The sequence below is a fragment of the Chinchilla lanigera genome, unplaced genomic scaffold, assembly GCF_000276665.1.
Source record: "Chinchilla lanigera isolate Chin_1 unplaced genomic scaffold, ChiLan1.0 scaffold00145, whole genome shotgun sequence".
Lineage (NCBI taxonomy): Eukaryota > Metazoa > Chordata > Mammalia > Rodentia > Chinchillidae > Chinchilla > Chinchilla lanigera.
The window spans coordinates 1,239,933-1,254,836 of record NW_004955546.1 but is presented as its reverse complement, the minus strand read 5'-3'; the positions used below and the strand labels follow the sequence as shown (position 1 = coordinate 1,254,836).

The window sequence follows — 14,904 nt, the reverse complement described above, 5'->3', positions numbered from 1 at the left end:
CTAATTGGCACAAACTGGGTGTTGCAAAACTACAGAAATGTAGTCCCCTGAGCTCTGGAAGCTGGCGGTCCAAATCAAAGTGTTGGCAGGACCTGGCTGCCTCCAAAGGAGCTCAGGAGGAGCCCCCTGGCCTCACAGCTTCTGGTGGTCACCATCACTCCTTGGCATTTCTGGGCTTGTGGCTATATCACTCCAATCTTTGCTTCTGGCTTCAAATGTGTCCTCCCCCAACCATTTCTTGCAGTACCAGGATTTGAATGCAGGGCCTCTGAGAGTCAGAATTCTTCCATCCTCAATATTATTCCTTGTGTGTGTGTGTGTGTGTGTGTGTGCGCGCGCGCGTGTGCATGTGTGCGTGTGTGTGTCTTTTTGAGACAGGGTTTCACTATGCAGTGCAGGCTGGCCTCAAACTCAAAGTGATCATCCTGCTTCTCTTCTCTCAGCCTCCCAAGTGCTTAGAGTCATTCCTGCGCTTAAAAACTTCTTGTAATTGCACCTTGCCTTCCAGACTGTGATGAAGTCCCCAAACCCTTGGCGTGCTCCTTTGCTCTGGGGTTCTGAGGATTTCAGCAGCCCAGGCCCTGTGGCCACAGCTTGCAGGAAGTTGCTCAAGTCTTACCATCTTTTGGAAGGGAGGCATAGGCACAAGTCGCAGAGGGCCTCGGTGGGAGAGGAGGCTCCAGGCCAGGGCACTGGTGCCAGCCCCAAAGTCCTCTGGCCGAGGCCTTGTCTCCTGCAGCCTCATGTGCCTTCTTCACTTGGACTAGAACCCAGGTCCCTGAGACCACTGAGAACCCCACGACCCATCCCTCCACCAGGCAAGTGGACAGGGACTGACATGCTGGCAGGTACTGTTCATGCTGCTGACAAAGATAAACAAAAATGCTAGAACACCTGAGATGGACTTCATATTTTTATTGAAGAAGTTGACATTTTGCATGGTAAGTATCATCTATATGTGAAATGTCAAAATTCTCTTCTTCTCCAAAACAATGACTATTAATTTTTAGCTTTAGAATGTACTTTCTCTACGTTGCTTGCTGGTATCATTTCCAACTAGAACTGCACAGTGTCATCGGGAAGGATAGAGTCTGTGGTCTCTCTTGCGTGAGTGACTGGACCTGCTGATTTCTCCTCCACACCACCCAGCCAGTTCCCATCACCCCTGCGAGGCACGCCCCATGCTTCCCCCCGACCGCTGCTGAGGGGCTCAGCTGAGATCCAGGTCCTGTGATGAACATGTCCATGTCCTCAAAAACACGGAGCAGAGACAAGCCACCATTTCCCTGGGGTGTCCACGATGTCTGTGTGGTGATCCGGGGAGTGAAGCTGGCCCTCTTGGAGTCAGATAGGCACCTGGACCTTGCCAAAGGACACAGTGAGTGCCTGAATTGAACCATAGGCTCTGGGTCCTTGTGATCTTGACTGAGACGATTCCTTTGGTAGGTCCTGGCTCCCTCTACAAAGTTCCTGTGAAGTTCCAGCCAAGGCTGCAGCCTGCCATGGAGAAGGCAGAGGCGGCTCCATGTGGGCATGGGAGCAGAGGCTGAGCATGCCCACTAGAGTCCAGGTCTGCAGCACGAGCCCACAAATTCTGCTTATGGCCAGAGGTAGAGAGGTTGAAGCCCTCCTGCACCAGTGTCTAAACGTGCTGAATGTCTACAGGAGTGGAGGGACCCTTACTATCTGCTTCACAGCTGAGGGGAGAGTGCTTTTTTATATGGGTGGAAATGATGATTTCCCTTGTATATTCCTTTGCATGTACTTATCCAAGCCCACTCTCACACAAACTCAACTAGATTTCCATCCAAAAAAGCTAGCCTCATGTGCAAGGGTTAGGAAACAAAAGAACAAGAAACAAACACACGAGTACTCCTCACAGGGTGTCATTGTTCTTGAAAAGGGGCTGACAGGATTTCACTTTTTTTAGCCAGGGTCTTTGCCCCTCCAAGGTAAAGGCTGCAGCAGGCTCAGGAGGCAGGGTGGAGGTGTGGAAGGAGGTCCACCACATGCCAGAGGACAAACTCCACCTGGAGCCACTCTCTTATGTCAAGCCTTGTGGTTCAGACTAGAGAAAGGTGCTGTGAGCAGACACAGGCACCAAGGGCCGGGCCATGGCCTGTGGCTGATTAAGTGCAGAGGCTGTGCACATACACATGTGCAGGAAATAACAGGACACACGGTATACAGGCCAGGACTATGCTGGTGACAACTTGCCTTTGCCAACTGCCCTGTCTGCTCCTGGCAGGGCTTGGAGAGGAGCCCTGGGGTCCCACATAAGAAGGCGGCACCAGGGCAGTAAGGGTAGGACATGGTCAGCACCAGCCCCCTACAGGGCTCTGCCTACGGCCATGTGGATTTTAGTAACAGACTGGTTCTACTTCACACTCCTAATGCATTCCAGCTCTAACTACTCAGCTCAGGAGATGGCAGAGGACTCTGAGGGCCTGCACTCAGTATGGCCTGCTCTGCCAGGGAGGCAGCCTAGAGCAAGGAGTGGGCACATGTCCACAGCTACTTCCACCACACCAGGTCACATGGCATGAGTGTGAGCCTCATCCTTGGTAACTATCAGTCCCCAGGTGGCCTCTGTGACAGATTCCTGTGTACACGTTGACTCTTATGTGGAAGGGTCAAAACCACAGATCTGATATTGCCAACTAGGAAGTTAAAAAAATAAGTTTGCACATTTTATGATACATGATTTTATTTACACAACTGAAATTACTTCCTTAGTCACTTTGACTACAAAAACAAATTAACATGACATGGTTTAATAACCTTTCTTAAATGGATTTCACATAGTTAATAGCTGACAGATTGCTACTTAATACTCAGTAACACTTAATACTTAGCAATGCCTGCACGTATGTGAATGAAAGTTGTCTGGTAGGAATGGGTACTTTTGTAACTCACTTGGCTGGGTTACTAGGCAAGTGTTAGTTCCCCACCCCTGGGTGAGTGTTTGGACCCAGAGGACTGGTGCCACAAAAACAAACTAACTGTAAAATTCACACTTACTGGACGGGCATTTTAATAACTTTATCTTTAGTTCTGCATTTAATAAGCTGTCATGAAACTCATCTGAAAACCAGAGTTTGCCATGACTACAGTATTTGTAGAACTTATCACAGTGTATCTGGATGGCCCAAACTAAAGCCATGTTACCATCCCCGTGAGCGTGTCCTGGCTCTCCCTGGATGTGTGTACATGTGTATGTGCACACCCACCACAGGGCTGTCACACACACACATCCGGGCCCTCCTGCCACACAAAAGTCATCATCCTCTGCTTTGTGAAGTGCCCATGAAGTGCCGCGTTTATGGAGACCACTCGAAGTCCTCTTACAGTGCTGACGTCTGATAACCAGGCAGTGTTCTGGTGGTGCAGCCCCTTCTTGCAACATGACTGGCCTGGACTCCTGTAGTCACCCCTATAGCAGCAGGGGTGCAGGGTATGACCACACAACAGTGCAGTGACAAGAAACCTATGTCTGAGTCATGGTCAGAATGGAAGAAACCAAAACGCCTTGCTGTCTGCCAACAGAAAGAGGCAGACTGTGTCCTCCCAAGGTAGAGCTGCAGTCAGGCGCAGCGGTCCATGGCGTTGTCAGCATCCCTCATGACGTGACTAGCAGGTCGGTCCCTTCAGGAGAGAGCATTAGGGGACCCACAAACACACGCACAGGCTCACCTGGTCTGGGTGCTGGGGCCCCTGCTGCTCTCCAAAGAGGGCACATGGCAGGGCAGTGGTGGGGTGATGGAGCACCAGAGGCTGCCGTGTTCTGTGCTGTGGTGGCAGGGTCGTGGTCATCCCACACCGTCACTTGAGGCCTGGACCCGTCTGTGAGCCCCTCCCCGAAATTGCTGTGCACACAGCAAGGGCAGCATCAGATCCCCATTGTGCTAGATCTAAGAATCACTTTAATAATGGCGAAACGAAGTGTCTTCCTAAGAAAAGGCTACATGATTTTAAAAACCATTTTTAGGACCTTAAATTTGGAGCCAAGGCTTGTCCTGGTGCCCCCTTCCCTTCCTGCCCCAGGGTTGGGGTGAGGTTTGCTGTTACCACTCAGGCCCCACAGGCTTCTTTTGAGTAAGGCCAGGCTACTCCGGCAAGGGTTTTCCTACTGCCTGTGTGTGTGTGCGTGTGTGTGTGTGTGTGTGTGCGTGTGTGTGTGCGCGCGCGTGCGCTTCATGGTTCCACCTTGTTGCACTGTTTTAGTGGCAACCAGGAAAATCAGACAGTTCAGGTACAATTTCTCACACAAGGTAGCGAGTGGCAGGCCCACACGGGACTGGGGGCACATGGTGGCCACCAGTGGACACAGATGAGGGGCTGCCTGGTGAGAAAGGGGAAGGACAAGTTAGCGCCAAGACTCAGCACTCACCCGGCGGCCACGTCTGCTAGGAGGGACATCACCAGCCATCAGGGAAGAAACCACTTTGGAAACCAGTTACAACCAACTACTGGGAACGAGTCTGCCACCTGGGCCTGGCCTGGCCAGGGTGATAGGCACAGGAAAGGCTGGTGGACTGTCCATTCTTGGCATGTTCTTCCCCTCGTGAGTCCATGACCGTGCACATAGAAATGTTAACTATTAAATGTGTCCGTTAACTTCGCCGCTGCGGGCGAGACCATCCAGTTAGCATAAACACTATCATTTGCATATCTCGGAAACCCCGTGTTAGGGCCATCGGCTCTCGGGAGTGGTACAGGACTCTCTCCAGGCCAGCTCGGGTCTGACATGCCTAAAAATGAAAACACATCGTTTGTTCTGCACCGAAGGACCCACGTGTCAGGTGCAGACAGTGAGGCCTTGGCAAAACTCCCTTTGATATTCAAGTCAAATTTGTGCTTTCAGGGCTAATTACACTCATGGCTTTACACTTCTGGTTTCCAAAACACTGTCCTACTGGGGCAAAGATCATGTGCTCTAGTAAAATGGAATTTAGCAGACACTTAACAATTTTGACCTTTCTGGGCTTCACTCTCAAATCTGCTCTGTTTGCTAAACTGCTTAACTCTCTTCCTCCGGGAATGTGAGGCACCGGCACAAGGCTGCACAGCACGGCTTGCTGTGGCAGGAACATCCTAGAAAATGAGCCTATTTTTCTGTCCGTCGGCCACCACGGTGAGGCGCATCCCCGTGGGAGCACACAGCGCCCACAGCCTCATCAGCACACCCCAGCCCCAACGTTAGTGGGGACTGTGAGCAGGGGGCAGTGGAGGAGCATCCTGGCTCTAATGATGCCTGGATCTCAAGTGCTCAGTGATGAAGTTAGGAAGCAGAAAAATTTTCAAGTATTTAATCCAAGACAAAAGAAGGAGTTTTGGCAAGAACCATATTTACTGTCCATTGCAAGGCCACAGCACCACAGACTACGTTCTTTCAAAAAGCATTGGCTCCAGCATTTAGCACTGGCTTCATAAGTGACAACCATGGGGAAGGATGTGAAAACAGCATGTCCACGTGTCCAGCAGAGCCTCCCGGGTGACCTCGGCAAGGTGCCCCCAGCTGCATCTCAGCGCACACAGGGTGCCACCCTCCCTTCTGATTTAAATCCCCCCCATCAGGCAAATTTATCCAAATAACTAAACCAGAAGTACTGTGACGTGTACTACCCCTGAAATGACTTATTCATCATTTCTGCAATGTCCCCTGAGAATTCGGCCCTGATGGTTTCTGTTGTATTTTTTTTTTAAGTTGCTGGGCAGTGTGGTAATGACGCTTATTTTCACATCCTTTTAGAAAGACATAGTCGAAAAAAAGGCCCACATGTAAACTGGATGCAAAGTCAGACATTTACAAAGAAAAGGGTTCAGCGTAGACTTTGGTTTTGTTCAGGTCAGAAACACTTTTAGAAAGCATTACAGACAGTGAGGACAGTGCAGAGGGCAACGCTGCTAGAACCGAGTAAACGCATGGGAGATTCTACCATAGAGTTTGTTTTCAATCCATGTGGAGGGGAGGGCACGAGGGAGGGGGGCACTGCTGCAGTCCACCAGTGGCGTCTCCTCCTCTGAGAGGCCGTCGTCATACAGCAGGGAGTCTGACGGGGTGGACGCCGCGAGGTCCAGGTAGTCCTGGAAGACAGGGATGGCCAGTCACCCCCAGCCCGCAACACCCCAGGACAAGGGTTCTGGCTTTATCCCCACCTTGCAAGACTAGCAGAGCCCCTCTCCAGGGTGGCTCTTGCTTTGTCGGCACCTGAGTGTCATCTGTTTTTTCTGTTCCCCCTGTTGGTCTCCAGGGCCTCCGGGACTGCCTGGGACGCCTCCCTCGCAGCAGAGGGCTGGGGGTTGCTCATGTCAGACACTCCGACCTGGGAGAGCTCATTTGCCACACATCATGAGTGGAAGCAACCTATGTCAAGCAGAAGACGCAGCCTCCCCCTCAGCCCCTCCACCTGGAGCTCACATCAGGGCTCAGAAATGTGAAACACCCCACTGATACTGGCTGTGCCCAGGACACTGCCACAGATGCCAGCTTGCAGCATGACTTCCAACATGTGTGCATGTGAGTATATATATGTGTGTGTACATACGTGTGTGTGAGTGCACAAAAAGACTGTCCCTGGAGCTGGCTCAAGTCAGGACAGCCCGACTCACAGGACTCGAGATTCCACCCCAGTGCTGACCATGCTGTGAAGCCCTGCTGCAGCAGGCTTGCCAAGTACCCTGCGTCCTGAGTTTGTAGAGGATGCCTCTGGTAAACGGACCAGTGAGAACCAAGACTTCTGTGTGAGGATGGGAGGGCCTGGCTGGTTCACCGCATCCCTGGCATCCAGTATTTAACAGCTACTCCAGAAACACCAGCCCAAGGTGAGTCGATGTGCTCACCCCCTCGGTTGTAAACGGAGGTATGCAGGCTGGCTGACGCCTCCAGACAATCTTTGCTTGGCTCACACTGGGCTTTTGGAAGTTCATAAATGAGTTAACGGTAAGAACTGAGAGACCTGACACAGGCCTCCTGATCAGGGAGACCTGGCACCTGGGGCTCCTGTCCTTGGCCACACATGCTGACAGCCTGGGGCCTGTGGAGGGGCTAGAGCCATAGCCCCACCACCTCCTCATCCCTGTTGCCCCCACTGGACACCATTGGCTGCTTCCACCCTGTGAGAGCTCTTCTAGGGTCAAGAGAGGAGCCGTGGTTTCTCTGTGGCTTGAGAAGCAGCCTGGGCCTGGCCTGAGGAGCAGGTCCCCTGCCCTGACTGCCGCCCTGGGGATGGCACACCCTCTCCTTGCCTCGAGCTGCCCTTCACTCCAGCCCAGGAAGAGGCTGGGACTCACTCTGCTCTTGACCATCATCTTCTCCAGGTCTTTGCTGATGTCAGCAAACATGGGCCTCTTGTCTGGCTCCTGCTTCCAGCACTGCAGCATGAGCCGGTACCTGAGGGGGTGAAGTGGTGGTGGTGAGGATCTGCAGGGCCTGCGGAACCACAGCTCTGCTGCCTCGCAGGTGTCTCCCAGCTTGCAGGTAACTGAGGCATGGCCTTGTTCCAGACCCCTTCTCTCACAGAACACCATGAACAGTGGGTCTGGTATTGCCCTAAGTCTGGTGGCTGAGCAAGGGATGAGCTGAGCTTTCAGGTGTGGGTGGCTCATTACACCTCTGACTGACATGTTCCTAACCTCTGAAGGAGCCCAGGCCTGACCAATGGGCAGTGACATAGAACATACTGAGGTTGTGGTGCCGGCTGGGTACCACATCCCAAGCAAGGCACAGACTGTGGCACAGGTTTCTGCCTCTGGACAGCCCCTTCTTGTCTATTTTCACCCTGCTTCCTGTAACCACCTGGCACCATATGTGGAACCATCTGGGGCTATCTAGCACCTTCTGGAACTATCTTGAGCCTTCTGGAATCATATGGGACCATCTGGCTGAACTACCTGGTAGAAAACAGGATGGCTCTGGTGCTCTCAGGCTGGGCGTCCTCCAGCACCTGCCTGTATTCTATGGGGTCCTGGGCTCACTGTCCCATAGCCTGCTGCTGCCCCAGCGTCTGCCCCTATGTAACAGGGCTCTTTGCTCTGTTACTCTGCACTCCCCAGGGTGATGGCCCAGGGATGACTGGATAGGAAGTGAGCGGCTGTATCCCCTCCATGGGAGGCCCAGTGTGTGGGGCAGAATGTGGCTGATGAAGCAAACTCGCTCACATCTCCTCGCTGCAGTTGTCCGGCCTGTCCATGCGGTGGCCCGTCTTTAGGAGGTTGAAGAGTCGCTCGGGAGGAATCCCGGGATACGGGTTGCCCCCCAGGGTCACAATCTCCCACAGTAGGACCCCGAAGGACCACCTGCAAGAGGACAATGAGCGTCTCTACCTGCCAGGGTCCAGGTATCTACCCCACTGCCGCCAGGCCTGCCAGCCCCCAGTGCCACGAATGACCACACTGGATGTCAGTTGGGTCTTGATGGCCCTCCTGCCCTCTTGTCCCCTGAGTCCCCTGCCCTCATGGCCAGCACTGCTCTGGCCAAGCTATGCAGAGGGCACCGCACCCTCCACCACCCCGCTGGACAGCCATAGCCACACTTACACATCACTCTGTGTGGTATAAATGTGGTCGAACAGGGACTCGATCGCCATCCACTTGACAGGAATTCGGCCCTGTAGGGGGCACTCGTGTGACTATGCAGTCTCACCTCTGGGAGTCCTGGGTCCGGGCCAGCCACAAGGCCCGGAGCCCCAGTCCCAGCTGCAGCTGCAGGGAGCTGCTGAGACGCTGGTGGGTGCTGGTAGCTGCCTACTGCCACACAGGGCGAGTGGTCCTAGGGCACACCCTACGGACTATAGATGTGCAGGCCACATCTACCTCCTCTACAAAGCCTCAGGAGCATTGATTTAGCACCACAGCATTTACTGCAGTTCAACTTTCCCGAAAGGATTGTCTGAGACCCTGTGTTCACATCCACTCCCGGGGCGGAGACTGTCCGTGAGGCTGCAGCCTCCTCCCAGTTCTGTGTCACAGGAAGGTGCCATCACATTGCTTGGGATGGCAGAAGCCCCCCTCTTTCCCTTCAGTGGCCCTGCAGTCTCTTGCCATGGAAACCCGAGAAAAAGCAAACAAGGCCCTTAAGACCAGCAGCAGTGGCTCCTGCTCCTCAGCAGAGCTCAGTCAAGAAGCTGCATCCAGTGCTATTCCTTTCCTGTGGGGTCAGCTTATGAGCCCTGGTCACAAACTTGCCCCACCCGGACCATCACCAGGCTTTGGGAGAGTGGTGGAGACAGTGACAAAACTGAGGTCAAGCTGGCTGCCCTGGGGAGGGACAACGTTAGCACCCCAAAGACCCCGAGCTATAGGGGGCAGAACGGGGTTGGCAGCTTGAATGAGTTCAGTCCCCGGAGAGCTGCTGCATCTGTCCGTGGGACCTGAGGGCCCCAAACCCACCTTGCCCCCTGAGGTGCACTCTACAGCGTACCTTGCTCCTCTTCACATAGGAGTCTTCCTCGTACACGTCTCGGGACAGCCCGAAGTCCGAGATCTTCATCTTCCGGCCCTCGGCCACCAGGATGTTCCTGGCTGCCAGGTCCCGGTGCACGAGCTGTGGGGAAGGACAGTGGGCCCCTCAGGTGGCTGGCGGGTGGGCTGGGCAGGGCTGCGGTGAGATGAGGAGGGCTGGGGTGCACAGCCCATGCCTACCTTCATCTCAGCCAGGTACTGCATACCCCTGGAGATCTGCCAGGCGAAGGAGATGAGGTCACCCATGGTCAGCGCCCGCTCGTCCGGGTGGTCCAGGGCACCAGAGTTGCGGCTGCCTCCGCTGCCCACATAGCCGGGTCCCACCTTGCGGCTGTCCCGGAGGAAACCCCGCAGGGACCCATACTTGGCATATTCCACAATGAGGAGGAGTGGCCCTGGGGGCAGGAACAGCAGGCATGAGGCCACATGGACAGGTGTGGCAGCTGTCACCCAGTGGGCACAGGACCCTGGCACAGTCCTGCTAGGGTGGCTCTGGGGAATGCAAGACCCAGAATCCCCACATCCACCCCCGTGGGGACCAGCTCCCTCCAGGGAACAATGATCACTAGGAGCCCCAGCCCTTCCTGTGTCCTCATTCACTACTGCAAGGCTCTGAGGGCCAGTGGAGGTGGGAAGCCCTGGGAAAGTCTGAGCAGTTCTGGTGCCAGCATGGTGCTTGTTACCCTGTCCCTGAGCACATTCATACACACACGTGCATACACACAAATGCTGAAGAGCCCTGGGCAGCACTGAAAGATGGAAACCAAGACATATGACATGGTCTCCTCATCCTTGGTTGAGAAATGGGGGCAGTGTCCTGCTGTGTGGGTCTGGGTCAGGCCACTTGGAGGCCACACACACCCAGGACCTCCAAGTCCTTGGAGCACAGCCAACAAATGGGGACCCAGGAGCATGACAGGCATGAACCCTAGGGCTGCAGGGGTGCAAGGGGTGGAGCCATCGGCCCACTCACCATCCTGGCTGCAGGCCCCGTACAGCCTGATAACGTGTGGGTGGTTGACCTGCTTCAGGAGGTTGAACTCAGACATCAGGTCACGCAGCTCGCTCTGGGATGCATTCTCTGGAAGATAGTTGGACAGAGGTTGGGAGGCCACTGTGCTGGGATGGCGTAGCATCTCACTCAGTGAACAGGGACCAGGATCTCCTGAGGGCCTCACAGTACCCCACAGAGCTGAGGCCAGCGGCACACTAGGGGTCCGGGCACACATCAAAGCACCCTTCTGTGTAGCCCCCACCTTGCCCCATGACAAGGGCTGTATGCCACATGCCAGCTACCACTGTCTTGCACCTGCAAGGTTGGAGCCTGGCCATAGGGGAGGCCATTGGCCTCATGGTCACTGGAAGGTGTGAAGGCTGAGGAGCTGGCTTCCTGGTAGAAGCTCCTCACAGGACCCCACGGGATGGGGGGCACAAGTGTCACAGGCAGATGCAGCACTCATAGCCCAGGACACCACATGTTCTACTGTTTCTGCAGGGGCGTGGCTGCCCTGTGCTCAACCCTGTGGCTCCACGTACCTTTCAGCATCTTCACGGCCACTGTGGTGTAGCCAGCTCTGCCCTTCAAGCGGAAGGCCGTGGCCTTCACCACCTTCCCAAATTCGCCCTCTCCCAGGGTCTTCCCGAGAACCAGGTCCTTGCGAGGGAATTCCCACTTTGGGTCCTCCTGTGTGGGTTTGGGGGCCATGGCGGAGAGAGAAGTGAGAAGGAGAGAGACACAGCCATCGAGGAACCCAGGGACGAGGCCTGAGTGAGGAGCGGCTGCCTGGGGTGGGGACCCTCACCTGGATCTTGACGGTGTCCACAGAGACCTGGTTCTCCATGGAGTCTAGCGAGGGCCGGCGGGCCCCTGCTGAGGAGTAGCTGACTGGGAAGGTCTGGGCGGGCCGGCAGAAGGTCATCTCTGCAGACGCAATAGGCGGCTTGTGTGCGTGCTTGTGGTAGCGGTGGACGCAGAAGGTGGACAGTAGCACCGAGACAATGAAGGAGAAGAGCACAGCTGCTGCGATCACTGTGCGGCACAGGTCATCACACAGCGGGCCTGTGCGGGTGGACAACCCTTAGCAGCGAGGCCGAGGCACCCATCAGTGGACCTGCGCCACCCCGGACTACCTCCTCCTGACCATTGTTGGGACAGAGAGGTTGGGCGGCCTGCCCAGGTCACACAGCTGTTGCAGCACCCTCTGCACCAGCCCCCTAGGGGTCCCAGGGAGTCGGATGCCCATTCCCAAAGCCCCTGGAATTTCCTTCACCAAGGGTAGGAGGAGAGGACATGGAGGCAGAGCCTTGGACCAGGGCCCTGTCACAAGTCAGGTACTGTGAATGTCCCTGGGTGTGGCAGGAAGAATCCCTGGTGCATTCATTGTGGCTTGTGCCTCCCATATCAGGTAATAGGGACCTGAAGATAACAGCTGGATAGGGATAGGGGATGGGCCCAGGAAGGGACAGGTGTCAGAGGAACAGCTCTGCACTGCCCTAGCCCTCATCAAAGAACACGGGGCAGCAGACTCTTTGCAGAGGCCCTTGTGCCTCTCCTGGGCTGCACCCATGGGGAAACTGAGGCTTAGCCACGTGCAGACTTGGAATCTGCAGTACTCTTCCTCCTAGCAGCCACACCCTCACCCTGGCTGTCCTCAGGCTCGCAGAAGCACTTTCTTTCCTCTGGGAAGCAGCTACAGGTGCCATAGCCAGCTTTGATCCCCCGGCGCTCCCCTGGCTCGTGTCCCCCAACGATGCTGCCCCCTGATGAAAGATGTAATGATTACCCAGGGTGGCCTGAAGCCCAGAGTCCATGGATGCGAGGGCTCCTCCCACCCCATGACTAGGTTTGTAGGCTGAGTCAAGCGCTGCTCACCTGGGCAAGGGGTTCTGCCTTGAACCCCCCCAAGCCAACTCCCTAGCTGTGGAAGAGGAACCCAGATGCCCAGGGGCCCTGCAGAGCTCCCAGAAAGCACCCTGGGTGTTTCAGGAGCAGAGCCGGACTGGGGTGGCCCACAGGGAGCAGGAGAATGCAGGGCTGCAAGTGAGGCTAGGCACCAGGGCCACCAAGTTGGGACAGAACCCTTGTCCAGGTAAGAGGTGGGCGGAGCCTGGCTTGGCCTCACAACCGTGACACCTAATCCTGTGGTCATGCCAGGGATGGAAGCTGGGGCTGCACGGAGGCCCAGCCTGCTTCCTACATATGGACTTGGCCACTGCCCCCTGCCAGCCCCGCCGTCCTCAGCTTACGCAGGCAGTCTTGGGGGCAGATATGGGGGTCCTGGTTCTCCACGACATCGCAGTGGCCATCGGGGCAGGTCTTGATGCTGGGGGAGCAGGTGGAGAAGTTTCTGGAGATCCCTGCAGTGTGACACAGCCGTCACCACATGGATGCTGCCACTCAAGACACCCCATGGCCTCCCGGGCCCAGTGTGTCCCTCTAGAAAGGGGAACTGAGGCCCAGGAAGAGAACCATCATATACCCCTGGCCACCGCGGAAGGCCTGGCAGGGTCGCCAGTGGACAGCCATGGTGACAGGTGGCTCACTGCAGTGGGGGTGCAATGAAAGCCACTGTCCCGCACGTCTACCCTTGACCCTGACCCGCCCAATGGGCAATGCATCAACCTGGGCACCTCTGGTCCCAACGACAGGGCCTCCCTGGTGCTGTGGGCATCTAAGGATTGGCAGGCTGGAGTCAGGCAGGCTGGGCATGGGGCCCACATTTGGAGCCACCTGCCCCTGAGCAGCACCCCGCTTGGCTCACCTTTGCCGTCACCCTGCCGCCACTCACACCGGCCGGACAGGGCGCCCAGGCCACCGCACTCCTCGCACTCGGGGCGCCTCTTGCTGACCGCACAGGACAGGGGGCAGCCCGCTGCCTCAGCCACATCTGAGGGGCAGACAAGAAAGGATTACAGGGGCCATACCGTCCCCAGGTTGGGCCTGGTAACCCAGAGTAGCGTAGTGGGATGGGGGCACCTGGGTCACAGGTGGGGGGGCCACTCCTTGGAGAAGGAAAGACAGGGATGGGTTGAGGGTAGCTGGCTTGGTGTCATACCACACACCAGGAGCACCTCGCTCAGTTAAAGATGGGATACATGCTCTGCGAATGTCAGCCCCTAATGCAGATAGGACGCACTGAACTTTGATTTCCGAGAAACCTCACTGTGAGCCTCCTCGGACTGAGTGTCCCTCACGTGCAGAGTTGGACAGAAGCTCCATATTCTGATCTTGGGACGGTCACATGGGCAGACCGAGGCGTCCTGGGTGGGACCAAGGCTAAGTGGGAAGTCTGCTCTGGCTCACAGCACATCTGTCATGGAGCCCCAAGCCCACCTAATTCCCCCTGGAAGTCTCCGTGCGCTGCGTTCTGTGACCTGACACGAAGTTGAACGTGGGACTTTCCACCTGTACCCCGGGTCAGCCACTGAAAACGCCCTGACTGTGAAGCATCAGCCTGCTCCAATCAACTGCATACTGATTATGCAGAACTTAAGTTTAACCTGGGTCCTGGTCCTGCATCTTATCCAGCAGCCTCAAGGCGAGTGCTTGTATAGGACACACAGACCGGGTAATCAGGATGTTCACCACGCAGCCATACTGTCCCCACCAGCTTTCTGCCGGGCTTTGAGAAGGCACCGGGATTCCGGCACAGGGAGGATGCTCACGCTCAGGAAGAAACCATGGGTGATTCCTCCCAGCCTGGACTCACATGTCCTCTCCACAGTGACCAGCAGTATGGCCTGGGCCTGGACGTGGGTCTCCAGGTCGGTGGCCACCACTGTGTACTGCAGCTCATCACACTCTGGCCGCCGTAAAGCCTCCGTGTCATTCACGAACAGGGTCCCTGAGGTGTCCTTGGCCGAGCTGAGCACCCCCAGGGCGCTGCAGTTGGTGCTGGACGGCTGTAGCTTGTACTGCACATGGACACCGCTGAGCTCCCGGCAGTGCTCCACACAGACCTTGCCAACCTGGGGGCACAGGGTGGCTCAGCAGTTGTGGGGCCTCACATTGTTTCCCGCATGACCTGGGACAGCAGCCCCTGAATGCCCCAGGCTGTAGACCTGCCTGTCCATGCTAGCCTTGCCCAAGCCACTGAGTCATTGCTACCTCTGCTCCTGGGAGCCAGAGGTGAGGACGACACCCTGCCCTGATGCCTGCCAGCAGTGCAACTAATGCAGCACAGACACCTGGTCCCCACAAGACCAAGGGGGCAACCTGGGACTTTGGAGATGGGAGCCTTTCCTTCCAGGGATGCTAAGCCCCACGGCCAGGCAGCTGGACTTTGTACCTCTTGGCCACTCAAGACCAACGGCTGCAACAGCCAAAGCCAAGAGCTCCTGGGGTCAAGGTGGGGCAGGTGCTGCCCATGGGCCAGTCATCCCTGAGGCTGCCCCGCCAGGGCCCAGTGCAGTCAGGCAACCCTTCCCCACGGGAGGGGTGAA

General features: G+C 56.1%; 1 protein-coding gene across 1 annotated transcript in view; it reads right to left on the bottom strand.

Moving 5' to 3' along the window:
• Positions 1 to 2,689: 2,689 nt before the first annotated feature.
• Ret (ret proto-oncogene) overlaps positions 2,690 to 14,904 on the bottom strand; it is a 30,153-nt gene continuing 17,938 nt past the window's right edge. The window contains exons 7-20 of the mRNA XM_005411762.2: positions 14,172 to 14,430; positions 13,224 to 13,349; positions 12,709 to 12,819; positions 12,103 to 12,222; positions 11,265 to 11,521; positions 10,999 to 11,146; positions 10,436 to 10,543; positions 9,643 to 9,857; positions 9,422 to 9,544; positions 8,539 to 8,609; positions 8,161 to 8,298; positions 7,294 to 7,393; positions 5,940 to 6,087; positions 2,690 to 4,751 (exon numbers count right to left, since the gene is read on the bottom strand). Coding sequence (XP_005411819.1) covers positions 4,594 to 4,751; positions 5,940 to 6,087; positions 7,294 to 7,393; positions 8,161 to 8,298; positions 8,539 to 8,609; positions 9,422 to 9,544; positions 9,643 to 9,857; positions 10,436 to 10,543; positions 10,999 to 11,146; positions 11,265 to 11,521; positions 12,103 to 12,222; positions 12,709 to 12,819; positions 13,224 to 13,349; positions 14,172 to 14,430 — 2,082 coding nt within the window. The 3' untranslated portion in view covers positions 2,690 to 4,593. The remainder of the gene's footprint in view (positions 4,752 to 5,939; positions 6,088 to 7,293; positions 7,394 to 8,160; positions 8,299 to 8,538; positions 8,610 to 9,421; positions 9,545 to 9,642; positions 9,858 to 10,435; positions 10,544 to 10,998; positions 11,147 to 11,264; positions 11,522 to 12,102; positions 12,223 to 12,708; positions 12,820 to 13,223; positions 13,350 to 14,171; positions 14,431 to 14,904) is intronic.